Below are 11,970 nucleotides of genomic sequence, written 5' to 3'. Positions count from 1 at the left end.
ACTTGAGCTAATATCATGTGACTTGCATGAATACCCATTTGGATTTGAGAAAGCCAAATTGGGCAAAATCACTCAAACTATCGAGAGGTATAAAGTGAGTACTTGAGTGAGATAGCTAATTTATGACCCAAATTAATCAAGCTTGCCCTAGATTCTTGCTACCCGTTAGATGTTCACCTAGGCGGAAGTCACTACCCTAGTCCTTTTAAACTCCTGAAAACCAACATCAAAAATATTGTACTTAGCTTTAATCATTGCATACAATAGAATAGAATTAGAAGTAGAATCAAAACCAAAATGTGTGGAAGCGTAATTAGGAACAAAACACGCATCTAGACTCAGATATAAACCTAATTCCAAACCAATTAACTCCCTATGGATTCGATCTTGACCTTGTTGGGTAAAACTGCATCGATCATCCTCGCTACTCAATAGTAGTGCAGGCTTGGAACTGATCAATTTTTGGCGCCGTTGTCGGGGAGTTAGACGATCTTAGATATATATCTAACTATTTGTGTGTTTTGTTTTTGTTTCTTTCTATTTTTCTAATTTTTGTGTGTCAATTGATTTTAGTTACCAAATGGCTCTTAACTAGGTCCTCGTACATATTCCTCAGGGGGAGGAGGTAGATGAAAATAAAGTGGATGAGGTTCATCTTGAACCTCAAGTATAAAGAAGAGGCCGCTTGCCTCATGACAACATTCCAAACCCTCTCCCACCTCCTCCAAGGGCAGCACACCGGGTGTTGCCCAATGAAGGCTACGTAAGTGCAATTGTCCCGCCCTAGATTCGGGCAGGCAATTTTCAAATAACCAATGTCATGCTTACTCTATTAGAACAAAGGGGTTTCTTCACCGGAGCTCCACATCATAATGCATATAAGCATCTCAAAGGTTTTGTAGACACATGCTGGGGGAGCAAGCTGACGAATGTATCTGAGGACGCTTTGAGGTTAACGCTTTTCCCTTTCTCACTTAGAGGGAAGGCTTTGGATTAGCTTGAGAGGCTACCCAACCATTCCATCACCACTTGGGATGAGTTGGCCGAGAAGTTCATAGCAAAGTTCTTTTCTCCGGGACATATGGCAATATTGAGAGATGAAATCCTTACTTTTAAACAAGAGCCAAATGAACTGTTACATGAGATTTGGGATCGGTACCGGGCAATGGTCAAAGAATGCCCCAACAACGATATGACTGAAGCAATGATCCAACAAACCTTTTATAGCGGTATCAACACAACTAACTAGTGTGTGGTGAATAAGCTCGCAGGGGGTAACTTCATGAACACTCCATATTCAGAAGCATGTGAAATATTAGATGAGATGGTGGACACCTCTTCATCTTGGCAAAATCGGGCCAACATTCCTCAGGGTGACCCTAATGTTATCCACCTTCACAAGGAGCTTCATGATCACGGACAAGCTATAGCAGAGTTGACAACTACCATGAATCAGTTTGCCAAGGCACAACTTCAGCAAGTTCAGGGGCCAAAGCAAGTAAATGCCACGGAAGGAGTGAATGTAATGGTTAACAAGAGGAGACAAAGAGGTCAACAAGTTCAACATAATCAGGATCAATTTGAGCAAAGTGGTAGTGGGTACAACCAAGATGACTCTTATGACGATCAAAGTGAAGAGGTTCAATATGTGAACAATTACCAAGGTCAACGGAGCAATGCTCCAAATCAACAACAGTGGAGATCACAGGGAAACAATCAAAATTGGGGCAACCAAGGCCAAGGGAATTGGAATAGTGAAAACAACAACAATCCAAATAATTGGGGGAACAACAATCAAAATTGGGGGAATCACGGAAATAACCAAGGCAATTGGGGTGGCAACAATAATAGTAATTGGGGAGGCAATAGAAACCAAGCGGGTATGAACAACAATAATCAAGGGAACCGGGGGTCGGGCTCTGAAAGGCCCCCGATGTATCAATAACCCAACAACCCGCCTCCATATCTGTCACAAGGGAAAAGTTCTTCTAACAATGAGATGGGACAGATAGAAAGTATGTTCAAGCAAATGATGGAAAGAAACGCCGACTCCGATGCCCAAATAGCCTCCCACAATACTTCTATCCGCAACTTGGAAGTCCAAATGGGTAAAATTTCTCAAGCCTTGAATACTCGCCCTAAGGAGGCACTACCAAGTGATACGGTAGTAAACCCGAAGGGTGGAAACAATACGGGCCATGCTATGGTGGTGACTACAAGAAGTGGTAGAGATGGAGTTGCTAGTACCTCCAATCCAAGAAAGATCGTGAATGATGATGTGGTTGTGCAAGAAGAGGATGAGCCAAGAAATGATGAGAATGTGAACGATGAAGTGAGGATAGACATTGATGAAAATGTGGAGGAGACACAAGATGATGTGAACCCGTCTAGGGAACATGTGATAGACATATCGGATCTAGTAGTGACCAAAGCCAAGGCTCCTTTGCCAAGGCCTCCTCAACTATATCTTCAAAGGCTCGCAAAGCAAAACAACGAGAACCAATTCAATAAATTCATTGATATGATGAAAAGTTTGTCCATAAATGTGCCTTTGGTTGAAGCCCTAGAACAAATGCTGGGATATGCCAAGTTCATGAAGGACTTGGTAACAAAGAAGAGGTCAATGAACTGTGAGACGATCAAAATGACACATCAAGTGAGTGCCATTGTGCATTCCATGGCTCCAAAGCTAGAAGATCCCGATGCCTTTACAATTCCATGCACTATTGGTAGTGCCGATTTCGCCAAAGCCTTGTGTGATTTGGGAGCGGGAATTAATTTGATGCCATATTCTGTGTCCAAGACATTGGGGATTAGGTAACCAAGACCTACTTCCATGAGGTTGCAAATGGCGGACCGAACAATGAAGAGGCCATTGGGGATAATTGATGATGTGCTAGTTCGGGTCGATAAGTTCATACTTCCCGCAGATTTTGTGATACTCAACTGTGTAGTTAACTATGAGGTGCCAATCATATTGGGGAGACCTTTACTAGATACAGGTAAGGCCTTAGTTGATGTGGAAGCTGGGGAGCTCACCTTCCCGGTGGGCGATGAAAAAGTTATGTTCCACGTGTGCAACTCAATAAGGCAGTCTAATAGCAATGAAGTATGTTCGTTTGTGGATCTTGTTACTGAGGTGATTTTTGATAACACACGTGCTATGATTAATGTGGAAGACCCTTTGGAAGCTGTGTTGTTAAATCAGGATGAGGATGAGAAGGAAGGCTTGGTAGAATGTGCAAATGCTTTGCAAGGAATGGGATCCTACACATATGGACCCCGAAAACTTTCCTTGGACCTTGAGAACCGGAAGACTCTGCCAACAAAGCCCTCAATCGAGGAGCCACCCACATTAGAGTTGAAACCCTTGCCTTCATACCTCAGGTATGAGTTCTTAGGCCCTTGTTCCATATTACATGTTATTCTCTCTTTGTGCTTAACTAACGTCCAGGTAGATTCCACCATTGCGGTGCTTCAAAGAAGGAATAAGGCAATAGGTTGGACATTGGTGGATATTCGGGGTATAAGCCCCGCCTTTTGCATGTACAAAATCATATTGGAGGAAGATGCCAAACCCTCAGTGGAACATCAAAGGAGGTTGAATGAGGCCATGCAAGAGGTAGTCAATAAATAGATCATCAAGTAGCTAGATGCAGGGGTTGTGTATCCCATTTCTGATAGTTCATGGACTTCGCCGGTACAATGTGTCCCAAAGAATGGGGGCATGAATGTGATCACAAATGATAGAAATAAATTGATCCCCACAAGAACTGTCACCGGTTGGAGGTATGCATGGATTATAGGAAGCTGAACAAAGTGACCCAAAAAGACCATTTTCCATTGCCATTTCTTGACCAAATGTTGGATAGACTTACCGGACGTGCTTATTATTGATTTTTGGATGGGTATTCTGGATATAACCAGATTATTATTGCACCTGAAGAAAAAGAGAAAACCACCTTCACTTGTCCGTATGGTACATTTGCTTTCTCAAGGATGCCGTTTGGTTTATGTTACTCACCGGCTACTTTTCAGCAGTGTATGATGGCAATATTTACGGATATGGTGGAGGACTTCCTCGAGGTGTTCATGGATGATTTCAGTGTTGTGGGAGATTCCTTTGAATAATGCTTGGATAATCTTGATAAAGTGTTGGCTCGATGTGAAGAGACCAACTTAGTGCTTAATTGGGAGAAGTTCCACTTTATTGTCGAGGAGGGAATTGTCCTCGTCCATAAGATCTCCAAGAAGGGTATTGAAGTGGAAAAAGCAAAAATTGAAGTGATATCAAAACTCCCTCCTCCGACTTCCATCAAGGGAGCGAGGAGCTTTCTTGGTCACGCGGGGTTTCACCGTAGGTTCATCAAGGATTTCTCAAAAGTGGTGAACCCCTTGTGCAAGTTGTTGGAAAAAGATGCCAAGTTTGTGCTCAATGATGATTGCATGAAATCTTTTGAGCTACTCAAGTATAGGTTGACTACCACTCCCATCATTACCGCACCCAATTGGAGCTTACCATTTGAGCTCATATGTGATGCTAGCGACGTTGCGGTAGGACCGATATTGGGGCAAAGAATTGACAAGATATTTCATATGGTCTATTATGTAATCAAAACAATGAACGACACCCAAGTCAACTATAAGGTGACCGAGAAAGAGCTATTAGCCATTGTCTTCGCCATGGAAAATTTCTGCCCGTACCTCATATGTACCAAAGTGATTGTGCATACCGATCACGCGACACTTCGTTACTTGATGAGTAAAAAGGACTCTAAGGCTAGGTTGATGAGATGGGTTCTTCTTCTACAAGAGTTTGACCTTGAAATCATAGACCGAAAAGGGAGTGAGAATAAAGTGGCAGACCACTTTTCCTTCTTGGAAGAGGAGGGGAGGCCCCATGATGGCCTCGAGATTAATGATTCATTTTCGGATGAAAAACTCCTCTTCGTGTCTTTGACTGGGATACCTTGGTTTGCCGATGTGGCTAAATTTCTTGTGACTGGCATTGTCCTGAATGAGCTATATTCTAACCAAAGGAAGAAGCTCAAACATGACTACTTGGATTATTATTGGGACGAGCCTATCTTTTCAAAATTTGCAATGATGGTGTTATCCAGAGATGTGTTCCAGAAGAAGAGCAATTGAGTATTCTTGAAGCTTGCCATTCCTCGCCCTATGGTGGTCACAATGGTGGGGCGAGAACTGCAACAAAGGTCCTAAGCTGTGGATTCTATTGACCTACCTTGTACAAAGACGCTAGGGAGCTCGTTAGGCATTGTGATGAGTGCCAAAGAGCCGGTGGAATTTCCAAGAAGAATGAAATGCCTCTCACCACCATCCTTGAGATTGATATTTTTGACGTGTGGGGCATCGACTTTATGGGACCATTTGTGAGTTCATGTGGGAAGACTTATATTCTTGTTTCTGTGGATTATGTTTCAAAATGGGTTGAAGCTGTGGCTTTGCCCATCAATGAGGCACGGAGTGTGGTGGCTTTCTTAAAGAAAAATATCTTCACAAGGTTCGGCACCCCTAGGGCTATCATTAGTGATGGGGGTTCTCATTTTTTGCAACAAAGCCTTTGACACTTTACTTTCCAAGTATGGTGTCAATCATAAGGTGTTAACCCCCTATCACCCCTAGACAAGTGGACAAGTTGAAGTATCCAACAGGGAGATCAAGAGCATTCTATCCAAGACTGTCAATGCAAACCGGGCTGATTGGTCAAGGAAACTTGACGATGCTTTATGGGCCTATAGAACAACTTACAAGACTCCAATTAGTATGTCTCCGTACCGGTTGGTATTCGGTAAAGCATGTCATATTCCGGTTGAATTAGAGCACAAGGCCATGTGGGCGCTGAAGAAATTAAACCTTGAATGAGATGTAGCTTCCAATCTTCGGGTAGAGCAACTAAATGAACTTGATGAGTTCCGGTTCCATGCTTATTCCAGCTCGTTCTTGTATAAGGATAAGATGAAGTACTTACATGATAAGAATATTCGGAACAAATAATTCAAGGAAGGTGACTTGGTACTTCTATTCAACTCTCGGTTACGGATGTTTTCGGGAAAGCTCAAGTCGAAGTGGAGTGGTCCTTTCGAAGTGGTACATGTGACTCCTTTCAGTGCTCTAGATATGAAAAACAAGAATGGTGAGATCTTTAGATTCAATGGGCACTGAGTGAAGCACTACCTTGGCAAGATTGATGATAGCCACGTTGTGGCATTGATCTATTTCAAATGATGATGGCAACATACGTCGTACCGCGACGTTACATCAGGCGCTTATTGGGAGGCAACCTATGTGTTTTTATTTCTTTTGATTTTCTTCATAGATTAGTCATTGTTTTGGACTAACTGGTTGTGAAGTGTATGTAGGAATTGGTGTGCAATGCAGGAAATTAGCAAGGAAAAAATTTGGCTAATTGGTGAACTTTCGCGGACCGTGCTCAAAATTTCGCAGACCGCATGAGCACTTCGCAGCTGCATAATTCTGCGCGCCGTCGCATATCTAAAATGGGAAAAATGCCAACTCTCTGAAGTTGGCCTGTCAAAATTCCATCAGAGTTCGCGGCCGCGTTCAAATTTTTGCGGTCCGCACAAATTGTGCGGCCGTTGCAAGTTTTTCGCTGACCGCGCCCGTGCATCTGAGGCAGATCTACAAAAAGGTAAAGAGTGCGGACCGCGATAAAAATTTTGCGGCCACACTCAGGTAAGGCGGTGGGGTCACTGGGTTCTGAGTATAAATAGGAGTTCTTGAATCTTTTCACACTTTACGAACCCTAACCTCTCAAACTCACCTAAAGCACTGTGCATCCAAACTTGGTTTCAAACTCATCCTATTCTCATCAATTGTCGATTTCCTACCACATTTTACAACTGGTATGTTCATTTCAATAATTTGATTTTATCTTTTTCTTTTCTTTTCTCTTTGTTTTAATTTTTCTTTTTAGATAGGATTAGAATCATGCCAAAATGTCAAATTAATGTTTATTTTTTATTAACAACATATGGGTAGTGTTTGTATGCATAATGGGGGTTGGGGTTAGTAATTTTGCATGTTTAATTGCTACAATTCTTGGGTAATTAGTGAAAACCTTAGTTTTAGGTGTTCATCAGTGCAGATTTATTTTGAATTTTGCATCCGCAATAATTCTTTTCGCGATCCGCGATAGGGTATGCTGCCGCGTCCAAAATTATGCGGTCCACGTTACCCTAGCTTCAAGGCACAGATGGTTGTTTAGAATTCGCGGCCGCGTTCACTTTTGTGCGGTCCGCGATTGGTCTTTTGCGGCCGCACCCAATTTTTCGTGGTCCGAGCGTGTAAACTTCAGAAACTCTATCATTTGCCTTCACGTCCGCATTCATTTTTCGTTCATATTTATGCGGTTCGCGATTAGTCTTTCACGGACGCACTCATTTTTGTGCGGTTCATGATTGATCAAGTTCGGAGAGCCAGTAGTCTGAGCCTGGCCTCTTCGCGGCCGCGTTCATTTTTACGCGGTCCGCGATGGGCAGTTCGCGGCCGTACTCATTTTTGTGCGGTCTGCGATGCCCTGCTATGAGAAGCATTGTTTTTCATTTCCTTTGTACTGCTTCAACACATGATTGAACCCCAATTCTAACTATCTTTCACTACTTGTATGTTGCAAAAAATGGTGCGTTCTCGTAGGAGAGGAGACACTTCAAAGGGGAGGGCAGAATCCTCCCGAGGTCGTGGTAAAGGAAAGCAAACCTTACCCTTAGCAGCCCAAAGGGCAGTAGGAAAAAAGGCTACCCTTGTTAGACCTCCTGCCGACTCCTCGGACACCAGTGAATACCTCCCATCCTGGTAAACATCTGAGGGGGATTCTGTACAACTACAACCGGGGGAACAATCACAACAATTCCCCGACAGATTCCATTTAGTTGATGAACCTACCTCCTCCTCTAGTTCTTCTGATGGCTCAGAGAGAGGTAGTCAGGCATCCGAACCATCTTCCCCACCTGTTATAACAACTTCCCCAGCAGCTACCCCAATTAATTTAGATGAGGATGATGAGGTCTCGGATGACGGGAGAGGGGGTGACACAATTATGGGAGGCCTGGCTAGATCAAAGAGGCCGGAGGTGTGGGCTGATAGATTTGTAAGTGAGAAGACATATGGAAAATTTCGGGAATGGTGGCCCCAAAGGTCGCTCACTCTTGAGCGACAATTCATAACCAAAGACCTAAGCCAGCACAATCCTAATGTCCTACGACAATTTATGAAGAGAAAAAGATGTAAATGGTTCACCTGCTGGATGCACGATGCAAATGAATACATTGTCAAGGAATTTTATGCCAATGTTTCCCACATCAAAAAGGGTACAAAGGTGACAAAGGTCCGGAACTTGAAAATCCGATTTGATGGCCAAACACTGAACACATATGCAGGGTTTGAGGATGTCGAGGAAGTGCAATACCTGGAGAAGCTAGCATTGGGTGATGCAGTTCGCCCATGGCTAGCTGAGATACTTGCTATTCCGGGGACAACACCTGCATGGCTCACAGCAGGAGTTCAAATTGTCAGAGCCACTCTTAACTTTGAAGCAAAAGGGTGGGCAACATTTGTGTGCAGCCGTCTTGACCCGTGCCAACATGAGAATGTCCTTCCACTCCCCCGGGCATTATTGGTAGCTTCCATTACGGCCGGCTATCCTATTAATGTGGGAAACTTGATGTCCTACAACATCTCCAATGCAGTCTAGAAAGAAGAGAGATCGTATCCCTACCCAAACTTCCTCATAGAGTATTGTCAAGACCAAGGGGTAGAGCCGAGACATTTTGATATGGAGGTGAAAGATAAAAAGCCTTTCTCATGGTACCACCTCCAGGGAGCGGACAACCCTAAATTCAGGGGTAAAGCCACTACCTTCACTAGCCATTCTAAAGAGCCGGGGGTAGTGGCTACCAGATCAGTTGCCAAGCCCTCCATATCAGCCGGTACTTCTGCCGGAGCAACTGCCATGCCTTCTCCTTCCTCCGGGCTATCCATCACAGTGCCATTATATGTGCCTTCATCTTCCACATACCCTCAGATTGCACTGCGGGTTTCACAGACACTATCCAGCCTCAACAATTGGATGCAGGCAGCTACCACAAAGCCGATTGTCCTATCTAGTGCAGTACCAGCACAGTCAGGCCCAACACAGCTTCAGGTACCTCCATCAGTGAAGGATTCATTGAAGGAGATTCTGGGCAACCGGAAGAAGCTCCTGGACAACCAAAAGAAGATCCTGGAGACTTTGGATGCACATGGTAAGGTTATCAAGGATCTGGGCAAGCAGGTGAAGAAGATGAGGAAGACTCAGGCCTCAAAGGAGTCACTAGATATGCTGAAAAAAAAGGTAGAGAAGATTGCCTCTGCTGGAGATATCCCACTGGATCTGCTCATGGAGGAGACAGCCTCAGCAGCACAGGCAGCAGAGCATGAGGCATCAGATGCAGTAGCTGGCCAGTCTGAGGAGCCGGCTGCCACTACACATATTGCTGAGGAGATGATCCAGATGCTCAGCAAGCCCATGGTCCCCCAGTCAGAGGATGTGGAGATCCGGTTAGAGGAAACGGAGGGAGCTGATGATCCTATGCAGTCTGAGGACCCCACTCATGTTCCTGACCCGATGCAGACAAAGACCACATAGGGAGTTCTCTTGACTCTCTAACCTTTCCCTGATCTTATTTTGATATTAGCATTGAGGACAATGCTATATTTTTTATTTGGGGGGGGGGGGGAGGTCCATTTTGATTTTATTTGTGATGACATTTGGTATGTAATAAATTATACTATTTTTATTTATCTTTATTTACCGTTATTTTCACTTCTGGTATGTATATAATTTTACCATTCGATGTATATATTCGTTTACTCCATTTTGTACATATTCAGCTTACTTTCTGTAGTTTACTTCATAACTTCTTTCATTATTTTTCCTTAATAGCTTAGCTTCTTATTTCCTCTAATAGCTTCTTTTTAAGTTTTTAGCTTCTTTTTACATTTTGTGTGAACAATAAGCCTTTGGTTTTCTTAATGCCTTCCAAAGGTGTATGTTGTGTGAACCGGGTGGCTCTTCCCAACGATGGATGGCGTGACAACCTTCTTAAGGGATCGAGTCCGTTTTCTTTTTGTTTTGGTGTATATAGTAATAGTAATAAATAAAAGTGTCTCAAGCAGGCTTCAATTGGTACTAACACAATTATCTTCGACCTCATGGTTATAGACAAGTTGATTAGCAAAGATTAACTCTAGTTGTGACCTTTAGACTCTTGCGTTGACTAAAACAATCATCGAGTGGTTTACTTGAACCATTTTTGATTTCCAATCTTAGCTAGGGTTGTTGTAGGCCCTCGACTCTATTCTCTTTAACAATCCAGCAACTTGAGAGGTGAGATATTGAATTGCAAGTCCAAGTCCCGTGCCAATAAGTCTAGAACTTGCCCTGAATGTTTGTCTAGGCAAAGTTCTAAGTGTAGCTCGACTTGAGAAATGATTGTAGGCTCTCCTTGGTCCAATTTGAACTTTGAAAGCTTCCGTAGCCTACCAATATGATATCCCTAGTCAACTCCTTTGAGCCTAAGCCTTTTTCATTCAATAACCATATTACAACCTTTATCCGTTCTATAATGACCCTCTCTTGGCACCCAATCTTTCCTTAGCATTCATGATGAGCAATTGGAAAAAACATAAGTTTGGGGAGAGACGAGGAATTTGAAAGTGATAAAAGGTTCAAAGAAGAAAAAGAATTGTTGAAAAGGTTAGGCAAAGAAAAGGAAGAAAAGCCAAAAAGAAATACGTCAAAAAGAAAGTGAAGGTTGAAGGGATTCAAAGAACGCAATGATGAAAGTCATGAAATGATGAGAAAAGGAGAAAAATGATTGTCATGAGTAAGAAAGAGTGACGGTGTGTCTTTCTAGTTCCCCCAAGGAAGAAGAAAATGACTCAAAGAGTCAAGAAAGTATGAGCTGAAATGAGAAAATGGAGTGCTTAAGGAAAGATGAAACCATCATAGTTCGATAAAGTCCTACCTTGATCCAAAAGCCTTCATTACATCCCATTAAAGCCCTATATGATTTCAAGTTGAGTGAGCTTATATTAGTGGTGATTTACATAAGGGGCAAGCTTATAGTACTTAGAGCCGGACTTGTGGCATTCTTTTGAGAGTGATGAGCGCACTTCTTCACAATCCTTATTTTGAGTGGTACATTCTAAAAAGTGAAATTTGCTCATGGAGAGTAGAGGAGGAGGAGTTTGGGATCCACAATGACTTATGTGATAGAGCGAGCTTCCTTGATGAATTGAGTCAACTCTTGATGCTCTAGTGTCACATTAGAACTATAGTACTCAAAAGGTCACAACATGATGTTGTTGATAATTCATTTGTGTTGAGGGTAATTGTTAGTCCCAATTTATGCTTGATGGAATCACCTTAGGCCAGCTGAAATATCCTTTTCTTTTTTCTTGTGGAGGTAGGAATTACCCTATTTTCTAGAGGATAAGCAAAAGCTTAAGTTTGGGGGATTTGATAAGTAGGGATTTTAACCTATTATTTGCTCTCTTTTACTTGTGTTTAAGGCCAAAAATGCGTGAAGGTATTCCCGTAAACTATTGTAAATGAGCCAAAGGAGTCATAATCAACTCATAAAGGAGTCAAAACTTGAACAAAAACCAAGACCGGGCCAAAAGATGTGAAACGCGGACCGCACAAATATTATGCGGCCGCGAAAGCTACAATGCGGTCACGAGCACTATTTCGAGGTCCGCAAAAGGAAGATTCGGAGAGATGGATTTTTGGGCTAAAACATGAATGTGGACCACGTCAGAAATGTGCGGCCGTGAAAGTACCTGCGCGACCGCGATTGGAATTACGCAGACCGCGGTTGCTGAAGTTCAGAGAGCTTACATTTTAAGCAAAAACAAGAAGTGTGGTCCGCGTCAAGATTATGCGGC

The 11,970-nt window shown here is 42.9% G+C and overlaps 2 protein-coding genes across 2 annotated transcripts; both read left to right on the top strand.

The window, feature by feature from the left end:
- The first annotated feature begins 1,324 nt into the window (after positions 1-1,324).
- LOC138893315 (uncharacterized) lies at positions 1,325-5,148 on the top strand. Its single transcript, XM_070177479.1, has 6 exons — positions 1,325-1,550; positions 2,124-2,630; positions 2,955-3,232; positions 3,928-4,042; positions 4,154-4,424; positions 4,476-5,148. Exons 1-6 carry the CDS (start codon positions 1,325-1,327, stop codon positions 5,146-5,148), a joined length of 2,070 nt encoding a protein of 689 aa, XP_070033580.1.
- Positions 5,149-5,324: 176 nt separating this feature from the next.
- LOC138893262 (uncharacterized) lies at positions 5,325-5,886 on the top strand. The gene is made up of 2 exons (XM_070177156.1): positions 5,325-5,492; positions 5,647-5,886. The coding sequence occupies exons 1-2, from the start codon at positions 5,325-5,327 to the stop codon at positions 5,884-5,886; spliced, it is 408 nt and encodes a 135-aa protein (XP_070033257.1).
- The last annotated feature ends 6,084 nt before the right edge of the window (positions 5,887-11,970 follow it).

The sequence above is a fragment of the Nicotiana tomentosiformis genome, chromosome 1 (assembly GCF_000390325.3).
Source record: "Nicotiana tomentosiformis chromosome 1, ASM39032v3, whole genome shotgun sequence".
Taxonomy (NCBI): Eukaryota; Viridiplantae; Streptophyta; class Magnoliopsida; order Solanales; family Solanaceae; genus Nicotiana; species Nicotiana tomentosiformis.
The sequence above is the reverse complement of the archived record's forward strand: the minus strand, read 5'-3'. Positions and strand labels throughout refer to the sequence as shown.